Source organism: Gobius niger (assembly GCF_951799975.1).
Source record: "Gobius niger genome assembly, chromosome: 8".
Classification (NCBI taxonomy): domain Eukaryota; kingdom Metazoa; phylum Chordata; class Actinopteri; order Gobiiformes; family Gobiidae; genus Gobius; species Gobius niger.
In genome coordinates, this window is record NC_136859.1 from 7125658 (window position 1) to 7141023 (window position 15366).

A 15366-nucleotide genomic window follows, 5' to 3' on the forward strand; every position below is an offset into this window, starting at 1 on the left:
GCCACCTCAGGTCTTATGTGTAACTGCAGCTTCTATATTAAGCGCGTTCATGACGGCACTTCAGACCCGAATTAACAGTTGAGTGACAGTGCAGGATTTTAGAGGCAGTTTTGGTGAACAGGTCTGAGCTCATTCTACATTAGGACATGGCTGGAACATGTAGGGGGAGGAAAATACTTTTTTTTTTTACATTTTTAAACTCTGTATAGTCCCTTTAACTGAACTTTACCCAAATCTAAAAGCTTAAATAGCGATGAAAACGAGGATGAAAATGGAACAAAAATGCGCCAGAAAAGCAACAAAAAAGGGACAAAAAAAGCTAAGAAAAGCCAAGACATGACCAAAAAATAAAGACAAAAAAGAACACAAAAACACGACAAAAAAATTAAGAAAAATGTAACGAAAACAGAAGAAAAAAGTGACAAAAACGCTGATTTCCCTGAAAAGCCAGAACTCCAGAACCGGACCCTTTCTATTTGTTGTTTCTTGTACGCCTATATATCTGACGCACAACCGGAGATGCTTCACTCGGCCTGTTGGGGACTTAAAAAACATCCTGATGGGACGATGGACGGCTGTACTGCTGTGTGCAGGTTGGATTTCTTCTTCCCTGATGCCAGGATTCATCGGGCTCACATTGTTTTTCACAAGATCTTAGTGAAAAACCCAACACTGTTTTTTTTTACTTTGCGGAAGCTTATTGAAACAACTCTACTGTAATGAAAGCTTATCTCGGTCCACCCAAATAGTAGAGCATGTGACCCTGTGTTTAATCTTAAAGGGGCTAGATGCAAGTTAGCCATTTTATACTCACTACTGCCACCTCGTGCATGACGGCACCTCGGACCTGAATTAACACCTTTTTGAGTGACAGTGCAGGATTTTAGAGGCAGTTGTGTTGAACAGGTCTGAGCTCATTCTACACATTAGGACATGGCTGGAACATGTAGGGCAGGGGTGTCCAGACTTTTTTCATGGGGGGCCGCATATTGAAGCGTACACGGGGTGAAGGGCCGTAGATCAGTAGTTAGTGCCGCAAAACCTTCGACTAGCAGAGGTTTAAATTGTGCCCCATACCTCTATTTAAGCTTAAAACCTTCATGCCAGCTCTGTCTCACAATAAAATGTTAGTTGTTAGGTTAGAATTGTATAGAATTATTACATTTCAAATAAAAAGGTCATCTCTGGTGATGTGTACCGACACAGCAAGAGGCCGAGGGCCACCATGAATTGGTCTGAGGGCCGCACTTTGGACACCTCTGATGTAGGGGGAGGAAAATACTTAATTTTAACATTTTAAACTCTGTATAGTCCTTTTAAAGGGGGGGGGGGGGGGGGGGGGATTATGCAAAATCGACTTTTTCAAGCTTTACATCATGTTATTACGTTATTCCCTCATTAAAAAACATATTTGAAGTGTTGCCTTGGCACATTCACGTATTTTTGAGTAATCTGTAAAAACTCTGATGGCAGCCATTTTAGGGATAGGTTTGCCTGAGTCCTCCTAGGAACACCCCCACCTCCTGGAGACGCCTCCGAGCTTTCGTCACCAGCCGAGTAACCAACCACTGCTCCTCAGCAGAACCCACTCCCCACTGATGCCACAGACAGAGTGTGGAGGGGGCGTGTCGGAAAGGGTCAGAGGTTCTTCAGAGACAGGCCTATTTCAAGACATTCACTACAGCCATTTTGACAGAGCAATTTTATACAAGGCAGTTATTCTAATTTACAGACCAACAGAAGGTTTCGTCATCATTGTAGTGTGCTATGGACTGGTGCTATGTGATTGAAAAAAGTATAATACCACCTCTTTAAAGGAGCGATACCTGATTGTACAAAGAAACAGGGAAACTCAAATTTCAAATTGCTATTTTCTGGTCGAAACTCATCTTAAACTTTCCTAATGCATTTACAACATGAACATTTTAGAGTTTAAACCAGGCTTCACAACTTTCAGGGAGGAAAACAGTCACTTCACTGTAAAAAAAAAAAGCCTACTAGCCTGACATTTTATGACTGTTTAAAAGGCTTTAAAACCAGTATTTTTTTGGACAAATGTCTGCTTTTACCATATACTAAAGGACAAAACAAATTTTATTCCAATAACAGAAAATTTAAGCGTGACTTATTTGATGGATTCTTTGTGAAACTTTTACAATATTTTTTTTATAATAATGTATGTTTTGTTTTTTTGGATTGAACAGTACCCGACAGCTGCTTTTCCATGGCATCACAAGATACACCATAGAAACATTTATTGACTAAGATGCACTGATGATGATGATGATGATGAATATTTGGTTCTCTTTAAGGCGAGACACTGCAGGTGAATAGGAAAAAAATAAATAATTACAGATATCAATTAGAAACGTTTGCTGTAGATCACTAGCACAAATGTGAGAAAAAAAAATACATTGCAAGTTTTCTGTCATTTTATCTTTTCATATAAGAGCAAGGTGTTTTATGCCTAAAAATGCCCCAAATTTCCCATCTTTTCGGCGACGAAATCTGAATAATGGAAAGAGCTACATTCAAATGTATGGTTTCATTTTATTGATAAATGAGATACCAAGACGTTTTCAGAGGGGATTTTGGATTTCTTGTTTTGTTTGAAAATAAGCTGTTTTTTAGTGGAAAAATTTGTAAAAAAATAATAATTTTCGCCTCATTTTTTGACATTCAAAACTCAATAAATCAGGCTAGAGATTAAATAATAAAAAATCCCTCTGAAAAAATCTCCCAAATATTGTTCAGTCCAAGGCTCGAACATTTGAAGTCTTTAGGTGCGACTGACGTGGACATAGTGCCGCCACAATGACAGAAAAATGTGTTTTGAGAAAAAGGCCCTTGAAATTGTGTTCTCCCATATAAGTCTATGGGCAAACTTTGAATCAGCGCAATATTTAAACATGTCATTGTGAAGATTAGGTATATTTTTGGTTTCCGGGAGAGAGCTTATATGTTCAGAGACCAATTTGGCCCAAAACCTGAAAACTGTTTTTTTTTTGTTTTGCCTGTAGTGTCTCCCCTTAACTGTAAATGATTCCACTTCTTCTGCATGTTGTGATAAAATGAGCAACGACATGAGACAGGAGAACCCACAACCCCTCAGTTTGCTCTTACGCTTGTTTGTTTGTTTCAGCGGAGGACGCGCAGGAGCAGGAGATCTGGATGACACAGTTACAGCTCTGCTCCAGACGACACTCGGACTGCGACGCCAAGGTACATTATTACAACCAACTACGGGACAAAGGGTGATTTATATATAGCAACTGCAACTGCCACACACACACAAAAAAAAACCCGTCATGCCGGTTAACTGTCCCGGGGGCACGTTTCCAAAATCCAATTGCCTCTTTTTTGTCAGCGACGCTGTTTATTGTCCTCAGTCTCGGCCCGTCGCGCTCACAAAATGTTAACTTTGATATATTGAGGCAGGAATATATGGCGATAAATATTATTGAAGTCCATTTTGTGCCACCGAAACCAACTCAATACAAAAAGGAAATCACAGTAACCGTCAGTAACACACGAGTTGCAAAAAAACACAATAAAACACAAAGAAATGGAGTAAAAAAATGTGTTAAATTTTCATCTTTAACACAAACCTCAGCTTAAATGATAACAAATGCTTTCCTTCAGTATCATGTAATGCACACAAATCTTGCATTGTCTCATCCAATCTCCAAAACTAGGTTCTGCTTCCTACTTTCTGCCAAGAAAATGACTGTGAAAATGTCGATTTTTGAGATTGACTAAAGTAGAGATTGTGATACAACTGTTTGACTCGATTCTACCAGAGTCTGACTTTACTCTAAAAGTGACATGGAAGCACTGTAAAGGTAAGTCTTTCCCAACAGTAATGACTTTTCAGCAGGTGTGCTTATAAGCTGCTGTGGCCGCACTAGCATTAGCATTAGCAAATGCATTGCGAAAAGTCTACGTATTATGAAATCAATGTGATGACCATACTACACAGATGGTATGGCCGTACAGCATGACCCAATAGAGCTCCACAGTCCCACCCACTCCCGGTCACGTGTCGGGGTCTGACACAAAAAATACCATATTTTAGAGTTGACTTTTCGAAAAAGTCAATTATGAAGAGTTCAATGGCACAACGCCGGCTAATCAGCTATGTGCTAACTACCGACACTTACACGGGACTTTTATAATTTTGCAGTTTATACGTTTTAGACAGATCTTCCATTTTACGTTGTATGTTTCATGTCTGTGAGTTAGCACGTAGCAGATTAGCCGGCGCTGTGATGTTAAACTCTTAATAGTTGACTTTTTCAAAAAGCCAATGCTAATAATACATGGGATTTTTGATGTTGGACCCCAACTCGTGACGGGGAGTGGGTGGGACTGTTGAGCTCTATTTATCTTATGGGCTATATGCACAGTGACCCCACGTGATTTCCGCCTGGACAGTCAGCCAGAGGCTGTCCTTCCTGTCTGTCATCTCTTCCCATTAAAAATGAGCAGGTCCCACAGAAATGAAGCAATAGCTTAAGATTTGGTAAAGGACAGCGAGTAAAAGTTCGGATGTGGCTGGAGCAGGTTAAAAAATATTACGTGAGACGTAACGACTTCACTGGAGAAAACTCCGTGTTCATAACGGTGGATGTTTTTGTCTTGAAGCTAACGCGGCTAACAAAATAAAAAATAAAACTAGCACAAAGTTTTGAACGAGCCTGCGCAAAAAAGAATCGTCCTGTTAGTAGTTTAAATAATATTTACTTGTTTACATGTTATATTATCATTTTTCAACACTAGCCTTTAGCTCTAAGATAAAAGCTCCTACCTTACGACAGCTGGCGTTTCCTTTGGGTGCTGGATTCACAGCGAACATGATGTTTGTAATACGTTGCAAACATCAACGTATTACACTATTTCTACACCATTACAGCAGCCCAAACAGTAACCCAGGAAGCTAGATTATAGTTTCATGCTACATATGCTAACGTTAGCGAGTGCTGTTTTTCGCTTCTACTGAACAATTTGCTGTGAAAAAAACATCCATATGGACCCAATACTGACTTGACTTTATTGGTGTGTGATAAATATGTTTATAGTCCACCAGAAAACAGCTAAAAACAATAAAAAGTTGTGATTCCCATGAGAGGTTTTCTTCCCCCTCGGCTTGACCACGCCCCCTTGTACGACACGCTGCTGTCAAAATACTTGTGAAATATCAAAACGAGAGGACCTAATGAACATTTCTGGACTTTTCCGGCTAAATTTAAATTCAGTGTGTCCCATTTACACAGGATGATAGACAGCAGTGGTTTTCGGGGTCAGAATTTACAAATTGGAGCATCACGAAATAGGCCAATAGATAAAAAACACTCAAAAAAGGGACTAAATTATAGGACTGAAGGCACGGTGGCGCAGTGGTTAGTGCTCACTTTGATTACTGTGTGGTTCATATTTTAACCCTTGCATTGGTTTGCAGAAAGGGGCAGATGGAGCTGTTTGATCACTCACAGCCATGATTTGTATTTATTTATACTTTCCTTTAAGTTTTAATTAAAATCTAAGCTGCATTTGATTGGAGTGTGCCCACAGAAATCCTCTGCGGATACCACTGAAAATGCCAGATGCTCGTCTTTTTCTTTATTTATATTAATAAAAAACAAATATATGATTCAGCTCTGATGTCAGCATCCTCACCCAATGTTTCCGCTTCAGATTAGTAGTCTGTGTTAATCCTATGGACGTGGTACGCACTTGTATCAGCGCGTCATTGGAGATTGCTGCCAGATTTACTCAGAAAGTGGATTTTCATATTTCCGGCTTTTCACTGGGTTAACTTCAACAAAACATGACTGCTTTATGAATATTATCTAACATGCTCCGATCAGACTGTCAGCCCCAGTTTAGACCTGGTTTTCATCTTGTTTCATCTTGATCCCATTGGTTTACGCTTGGCTTGGTTCTGTGGTTTATTCCGACCTTTGACCTGAGTGAGCCAAGGTTTGGATCGGCCATTTTTTTTAAGGCTTTTTTCTCTTGCTTTGGCCTTGGTTTTGACCTTGGTTTAGTCCTGTTCTCGTCCTGCAGCAGCTCTTGTGGGGTGTTCCCTGTCTGCAGTTGTCAGTATCAGTCAAAAGCGGTCGAAGGAGGAGGGGGAGGAAGAAAGAAGGAAGAAAAAAGAAGGAAAAGGAGAGGAAGAAAGAAGGGAGAGGAGAGGAAGAAAGAAAGAAGGAAGAAGAAGAAACAAGAAGAAAGAAGGAGGAAGAAGAAGGAAGACAGAAGGAAGAAGAAGAAGAAAGAAGGAAGAAGAAAGAAGGAAAAAGAAGAAGAAGGAAGAGGAGAGGAGGAAAGAAAGAAGGAAGGAAGAAGAAAGAAGAAACAAGGAAGAAGAAGAAACAAGAAGAAGAAAGGAGGAAGACAGAAGGAAGAAGAAGGAAGAAGAAGGAAAAAGAAGAAGGATGAAGAAAGAAGGAAGAAGAAGAAACAAGAAGAAGAAAGGAGGAAGACAGAAGGAAGCAAAAAGAAGAAAGAAGGAAGAGGAGAGGAAGAAAGAAAGAAAGAGAGAAGGAAGAAGATGAAACAAGATGAAAGAAGGAAGAAGAAAGAAGGAAGAAGAAGAAAGAAGGAAGAAGAAGAAGGAAGAAGAGAGGCAGAAAGAAGAACAAAGAAGGAAGAGGATAGGAAGAAAAACGAAGGAAGAAGAAGAAAGTAGAAGAAGAAAGGACGGAAGAAGAAGAAGAAAGAAGGAAGGAAGGAAGGAAGAAGAAAGAAGTAGAATGTATGAAGAAGAACAAGAAAGAAGGAAGAAGAAGGAAGGAAGAAGAAAGAAATAAAGAAGATATTCCATGCCACAAATACAAAAAAATGGCAAATTTGTTTATGAAGATTTAGAAACATTCTATCAAACAGGGTAATGAGGGGAAATTTTGACATTCAAAACAAAATTGGACAAGATGGGCAACTTTTGAGCAAAAGATTTGTACAATTTCTCTAAAACTGCAGCTGAATTATTTTTAAACCATAGTTTGTATGTCTTTGACAAAAGTATGCAGTAAAAATAGTGAGCATTGTGTAGGTTCTGTCTCTAAAGAAAAATATCTTTTGTATTTGACTCTAATGCCAGTTTTGCCAATATATTTTTAATGCTTTTTAATGACTTTTGATCCGTCAATTTTGCCATAATTCATTTCATGGCTTTCAATGCCCTGTGGAAACCCTCATATAGTTTAAAAGATTTGACATTAAGTTTTATATTTAATTCCTTTATTCTACATCATCCTGTCAATAAAAATCATGTACATTGTTGACGAAATGGCTTTTGCTGCTCTATAGGACTTTCTTTTGATTTAAAAACAGGTTAAAGTGGCTCTTTTAACATTGAAGATGGCAGACGCCTGACCTAGATGGAGGATTTAGCCTATTGTGCATGTTTTAGGTTGACGAGCAGTAAGAGTAAACCCGCGCTGACACAGAGAGAACATGCAAACTCCACACAGAAAAGATTGCAGAGTCGGGAGGATTATTAACTTTTTCTTTTCGTTTTATTACTCTCATGTATTGGAAGTAAATAATGGAGTGGGGCTTTGTGCTGGAGTCGTTCGCAGACAGAGCGGATCAGGAAGTGTCTTTTAATATCTGCTGTCGATGACTCACCCTCCCCTGAGAGAGAGAGACAGAGGCACGACTCCACTGCTGCCAGAAAACCACCACGGAAGCAGAACTGGATCTAAACAAGGGAAAAGTCAAGCTCAAACTACTCACTTAATCAGCAACTAATTCATTATTGAAACAGTTAAGTATTTTTTAGTATACATTTTAGTTAGGCTATCGATTCATCTGTTTATTAAAACTGATGCATGGTAGCTGATCTCCATGGTAACGCAGGACAGTCATCTCCATCCTGGGGGATAACGGACATCTTTCTATGTTAAAGGGACTATACAGAGTTTAAAAATGTTAAAATTATGTATTTTCCTCCCGTTACATGTTCCAGTCATGTCCTAACGTGTAGAATGAGCCCAGACCTGTTCACCACAACTGCCTCTGAAATCCTGCACTTCACTCAAAAAGGTGTTAATTAAGTGCCGTCATGCACAAGCTTAATATAGAAGGCGCAGTTACACGTATGACCTGAGGTGGCAGTAGTGAGCATAAATGGCCAACTTGCATCTAGCCCCTTTAACAGTGTTAATTTTGACAACATATTTTAATTTAGTTTTAGTCTTAGTCTTCTGACGAAAATGTATTTAGATTTTAGTCTAGTTTAGTCAAAAAAATATCTTCAATTTTAGTCTAGTTTTAGTCGACTAAAATTGCAAGTAAATTTAGTCGACTAAATTTAAGACGAATTTAGTCGACTTTGCATTTATAATATTCATTATAATCATATTTAATCTTGTTCCTCTGCTTCATGGAGCTGCTCCACATGAACAAAGCTCAGAGCTGCTCCTTTGGCAGTGACTTTACATGATATGAGGCTCTTTCAGACGGTCAATAGAAGTTTGGATGATTTTAGTCTCTCCTTTTCATTTTTATTTAGTCTTATTTTAGTCGACTAAAATATCTGGACATTTTAGTCATAGTTTTCGTCTCATGAAAAAGTTTTAATTTCGTTTTAGTCCAATTTTAGTCGTCAAAAATAACACTTTGACTAAAATTAAGACTAAATATTTTAGTCGATGAAATTAACACTGCCCTTTAATGTTTATTATGAACCCCATTAGCGTCAAGGTAACGAACGTTTTGATCAACTCACCGCTCTGGTCCATCGCTGTTTTACGTGATGGGACTCGCGTTGGTTATAAAAGTGAATCCACTTTGATTCTGGCGAAGGTTCACCAAACATCCATCAGAGGCAGTCACAGAAAAACACTATTCTGGTGATAGTCGCTGAATTCCGGAGAGAAAACAACAACAAACAACTTCTGATGAGTGGCCTCTTCTTTAAGAAGGTTGAATAAAGTCCTTGAAGCCAAACGCGCTTCTTTTTCTCCGTGACATTATCGTTAGGCAAGAAAGGAAGAAGGAAGAAGAAGAAGAAGAAGGAAGAAAGAACGAAGAAGAAGAAATGGTGATAGTCGCTGAATCCCGGAGAAAAAAAACAACAACGACAGAAATAATGAAAAAGCTGTTTTACAAATTAAAATCAGGCCGTAAGACATTACATTTCAGACGTTGAGCACTTCCGTTCCGCTGTGATGACACAACTGAGCACGTCAGCAAGCAGAGGGCGGAGCAGCAGGATTCAGGAGGATTACTGAGAACTGCATGAATGAAGCCAAAAACCACTCTGGGGGTGTTTTTGATAAGGAAATAGCATAACAACATGGCTAAAAGCTCTAAGAAGTCGATTTTGCATGATATAGGACCTTTAAGCTTGTGCTCGTGCGACACCTTTCTGAGTGACAGTGCATGATTTCAGAGGCAGTTGTGGTGAACGGGTCTGGGCTCATTCTACACATTAGGACAATGCTGGAACATGTAGGGGGAGGAAAATACTTCATTTGAACATTTTTAAACTCTGTATAGTCCCTTTAAAGGAATAGGCCACCGTTTTTACATACTGAGATATGCTCTTACCTCACTTTAGCCGAGTTAATATATCCCCGTCTGGTCTTGGTCCGTGCGCTCTGCCAGGCAAACGGAGCACATACGCAGCCTCTCCCACATGTCATATAGCTCCAAAAAAGCTCACGATAGAAGCTACCAAGCTCTTCCACGTGTTCCCTATTTAAATAAAGTTACGTGAAGTGTTTTCATGCGAAGTATATTTACACAGAAATGTAGCTTGTCGATTTTATAAACAAATAAAAAGGGGGACTATATTGTGAGGCGTAATGATACGAGGAGTAAAACGTCCGCGCAGTAACTCCTAAAGACTTCCCCCTGCTACGGACTTCCCCCTGCTACGGACAAAGACCAGACGGGGATATATTAACTCGGCTAAAGTGAGGTAAGAGCATATCTCAGTATGTAAAAACGGTGGCCTATTCCTTTAAGTACAGTATATCCATGAAGATGTTCTCAAACAGTATCACTTTAGCTTTACATGATTGAAAGTGTGTGAAAAAATACTATTTGCACACGCCTTTCAAAGCCAAACGATGAATGTTAAAGAAGAAAAAGGTTGATTATCAAAATAATTCGTAGTTTTTCAGCCGTGTAGGAAAGCTTGACTAAAAGCAGAACTAAACCAGGACTAAACCACTTTGGTGTTTCCTGCCGTAAGATTCAAACTCTAAACTCTAAATCAATGACTAACAAGTAACATATGACTTGCAGAAAGTGCGACTTACTCCTTCTCTCCTCAGTTGAAGAATTGTTTTATCCATTTGAGATAAATATACCCTGGTTTTTCTGGTGATATCGATTGTAGCGGTAAATTGTTCCTCCATAAGAGCTGACAGACTCGGACCGAAGAGGAGCGTCTGAAATGGATCTCATTCACAGACGGTTAATGTAATTGTGTCTGACGCAGAGGCATCGCTCAGATGAAGCAGGAGCCAGGATTCCTCCCTCAGTCGTACGTATTCTCATCAGAAATATCACAGAGAACGACCGATCGATTCAATTAGTCACGAAGGGTCAGCTTTCGTGAGTCATGAAGATCCAGCCGATTCATCTGAGTTAATCTACCCGGATGTTTGAGGTTTTCTGCTCTTCATAAGAAATATATTAAAGAAAGATGTTTCTCTGATCATTTCATTAGTGCTGTAATGCTTATCCAACCACACCACTCTGCTCCCGTTGTGATATTGGGCTACACAAAAACTACTTGATTGCAGTTTAGCTCCGCGGTTAAAGACTACAGGGAAGCATCACCTAGTCCATGGTTTCCCAAACTTTTTGCGCTGCCAAAATCACCAAACTAAAAACCCGTGACCCCAAACTGTTTTAAAATCTGGGTCAGTTTGTGTGCATACTAGAGATTGACATTTGGCTTCATTTAAATAAATGATGCTGTTTTTCAATCAAAAATCCATCATATTCATTAGGCCGGAGGATAAGGATATGGATATGGATAAGGATAAGGATAAGATAAGAAGATAAGATAAGATAAGATAAGATAAGATAAGAGCCTAAGCCTTTATTGATCTCACTATGGAGAAACTTACTTGTCACATACAGCTCTTAGAAACACTCGGTGTGTGCAAATAGGCAGGAAATGTGAGAAAATACACATGATATCTTATATACAATGACTGCCATGGACTTTGTGAGGACAGAAGTATAAACAGTAAATAATTAAATAAACAGTCTATAACAAAAAATGTTAAAGTCAGTGTTAGCAGTGCAGGTTTACGTCATAGTGCAAGTGGTTGATGCAGGTAAGTGATTTAAATACAGGGATTATTGCATGTGTTCTGCAAAGGGGTTATTGCACATGTTACTTTACAGTCTTGTTGTTCAGTCTGATAGCAGTGGGGATGAAGGACCTGCTCCTTGTACTCAGGGTGTCTCAGTCTGCCACTGAAAGAGCCGCTCAGCTCCTCTACAGTCCCGTGCAGTGGGTGGGAGGTGTTGTCCAAGATCGAGGTGAGCTTAGCGTAGTGGAGAGCAGAGGCCACCACAGAGTCATAAAAAGTCCGGAGCAGAGGGCTGCTCACTCCGGAGGACCTCGATCTCCTCAGAAGGTGGAGGCAACTTTGGCCCTTCTTGTGCAGGGCGTTGGTGTTGTGGGACCAGTCCAGTTTATTGTTGAGGTGTTAAAAAAATGCCAAAATGAATCAAGCCGCACGGTTGTACAGCGAGTAGCCACCTGGACGGGGCCTTTTCTGTGTGGACTTTGCATGTTCTCCCCATGTCTGCGTAAGTTTCCCTTACCACTAAAAACATGTACAATAGACCAGGATGAATGAGAGTGTGTTTGAGAGTGGGCCTGAGGGACAACGGGTGGAAATTAGCCCAAGACTACAATCCGGTATGTTCATTAACATGTCCCGACCAAATAAATAAGATTTTCTTTCTTTTTATTTTATTTTTTCATAATAAAAATAAATACATGTAGCTGAGTCATGAACATAGACATATCTTTTATAGAAACCACAACGCAAACAATTTTATTTAACACACATAATTCCTCCATTGTCTCATCAAAACTCCAAAACTAGATTCTGTTTTTGCCAAAGAAATGGCTGACGATTATTAAGTCCCGACGATTAGTGAGATTGACTTAAGCAGAGATTACCCTGATATTCAATGTCATAAATAAAAATTAAACCTGGTCACCCTGGCGTTTAGACAAGAGTTTTTTTCAAGTCTTCAATTTGCAGGTCCAAGTCCGAGTCCGAGTGATTAAAAAAGTCCAAATCCAGCCATTTAGGAAGAGTTTTCTCATTGTTTTCAACTCACTGGACGTAAAAACGTTGTTTGTTGTTGTGTTTTGCAGGTGGTGAGTCCTGGAGAACCCCTGAAAACCCCCCAGACCTCGCTGGATCTTCAGCCCAGACGAGGCCCTCTGTCTGGGGACGAGGTACGGTCTCGAAGAGCAATTATATTCAAGTATTTTCTGCGAGATGAAGGATGAAAGCAGTTAGTATGTAAGGTAGTGCGTGCAGAACCCAGACAGTGACAAATGTTAGGGGGCCCTCTTGTGGACACATTGTGGATTGCAGTTTTAAAACAAGAAGCAGTGCATACAAAGTGACTTCTGCCTAAAACTGTAAAAGCTTTTCCATTATTTCTCCAGTCTGCGCTTAAACAGGTTATGTGTTTTTCATTTTTTTAGTTAATGCAGGTTGTTTTTAGTGGATTTTGTTCAAAATAAATACAAATACAAAATACATGAGGGATTTTTGCAACGCTTGTATATTGTTTGTTTATCTTTATTGTTATTCTTATATATGTGGTTGAATTTTGCACAGCCCTCTTTGTTCACAATAACCAAGTGATTGATTGGTCAGGGTTTCATTAAAAAGCATTAAAGTGATAGTCTGGAAGTCCAAATGTATCACAACTTTTATAAAATGTGCAAATTTGCCACCTGGTATTGCATTTTGATGTAAAATAGTAATAATAATAATAATATATATTTATTCTTTTTTGTAAAGTCCCTCCTTCCCGGATCTTGGCCATTAATCAGAGTCTGGTATCCTCCCGCGTTGACCAATGAGACGAGCTTTTCCTGTGAACCAGCCTGCCAGGTCCAATCAGGAGGGAGGGGGAGGAGCTTGATCATTTACTTTTGCAAATTCTGCTTCTGCTTTCCTCATTTTGCAAACAAAGAAGAGCATTCTGGTTAAAGACGGGAGGAATTTGATTGTTTACTTTCATATTTCACTTTATCTCTCCTCACTTTGCAAACTTACAGACTATCACTTTAAAAGTCATTAAATCAGATTCAAACTGGCTTTAAATCTAAATTACTGTAAGTTTCCCATTGTGTCCAAATTAGTTTTGAAAATGGGGAATAAATTGGGGGAAAATAGAAAAAATACTAAAATATAATATAGTATATTATAGTATTTATAGTATTATTGCATATAAAATGGGCAAAATTATGAAAGCAAGTAAAAATATGGCAAAAAAATAAGAAAACAATTTTGAAAAAAAAAAAGAAAATGGGAGAAATGGTGGAAAATGAATAGAAACAACCTGAAACAACCAGTTCACTTCCTTTAATGCTGTCCCTGGATCAACAGCATCAAAACTTGGATTCAGATATATTTTTTTATACCAGCAGTGCGTAAACCTTTTTTTCCAATGCCATAATAGTATTGCTTAACGCTACCCAGCCCTACATATGATACAACATTTATTCATCTTTTCAACTGCTCATTGAATTGAACAAATCCTAAAGATTCGGTTTCCATTAATGAGCCATAAATCCCTTCACTCTTTACAAAACCGTCCTGATGGATTTCTCTTCTGTGCCGCAGGAGCTGCCTCTCTTCAAAACGCCCTCCACCCTCAGCTGCCTGGGCGAGTGCCTCAGCCTGTTCCACCAAAACCTCCAGCGGACCCATCGGACCCAGCACCAGAACCACCTCCCTAGCCCCAGCATCGGCCCGGACTCCCCCACGGACAGAGCGCCGTCCCTGGGTCAGCCGAGGCCCAGCGCGGCCCTGAACCACGTGGAGCCCGGAGGCGTCGTCCAGGCCAACCACTGCCCGCCGCACAGACCGGGCAGCGGCAGCGGCTACGGCCAGAATCACACCCGAACAGGTATTAGGGTCACGAGCATAAATCACAGAAATGCCTTTAGCAACAATATCTCACCTGTTCCTACATAAGCACAGATAACATTAGCCATTGAAGAGTATTTTTCAGTATGGAGTGAATGAACCCCCTCCCTTTTATGTGTGAAGCGCATTGGGTGTGACTTGTTTCATATCATATGAAAAAGCGCCATACAAATAATATCCCCCCCTTTTTCAATGTCATCTATCGGCCGATCTAACGCCAATAAAAGGCGATATCTCCGGAACCCTAAGAGACAGAGAACAGTCAGAGCTTTAAAATGAACCCCTTCCACAACTTCCTAGACCTCAGGGGAACAGAGAAGCATGGCGATTTATTCATTTTTTATTTAATGTATTTATCTAAGTAGGGACATTACATATTAATGAACATATAAAATAAGTAAATATGTCAGATTTTAGCCATAGGCTCATTTCCATCTGTTGTCCCTGATGACATTGAACATCAAAGTCACAAAACAATACAGGAATCAGCTACAGGACAAGGAACAATGGGACCACATGATACACTGACATTCACATACACTGTACAAGGAACATTGGAATCACAGGCAACTGCATTGACAAGAGACTGGACAGGACAGAGATGGGTTAGGCAGACACAGAGACCGAAGTTCATTCAGTTCATGTATATTCACCATATTAATTAATTGCTACAAATATATTAAAATCTATATATATTAACATTATATTTCGATTATTATCAGTCACAAGTTAGATAAGCTTTTATTCTGAATGAATACAAACTTGAATATCAGCATCATCAGCTATAAAATTCCCTCAAAATATCAATCGACCTCTATACCAGACCCGATTCAAATTGAACGTTCCATCTTCATACAAAGGAAAAGGGAAGCCAGGCGCAATACTCATGTATGGGGAGATATGTTTTGTCCTTTTCATTTTTCAGTGCAATTTCTGTGGTTTCTTTATCAATAACATTGTGTAAGGTGATGTTTAGTGGCCATTGGATGTGTTTCTGACACTACAAAAAGCAAAAACTTTTCTGAATTTGAGTTAGCATTTAGCTCAGAAGACGCTTTTACACAGTAATTTGTATCAAAAGTCAAATCTTGCCAGGTCTGTACTTTCATTAATGATTTCTAACTAGGCTGTGACTTATATGTGGTTGATGGGTTGACTTGACAACAGCTGGAAACATCTGGATCACTCATAATTTTCAATGTTT

General features: G+C 39.4%; 1 protein-coding gene across 1 annotated transcript in view; it reads left to right on the plus strand.

Moving 5' to 3' along the window:
• Positions 1-15366, plus strand: part of LOC306966535 (oxysterol-binding protein-related protein 10-like) — a 37339-nt gene that overhangs the window by 8824 nt on the left and 13149 nt on the right. The window contains exons 3-5 of the mRNA XM_079561328.1: positions 3143-3222; positions 12368-12451; positions 13857-14142. Coding sequence (XP_079417454.1) covers positions 3143-3222; positions 12368-12451; positions 13857-14142 — 450 coding nt within the window. The remainder of the gene's footprint in view (positions 1-3142; positions 3223-12367; positions 12452-13856; positions 14143-15366) is intronic.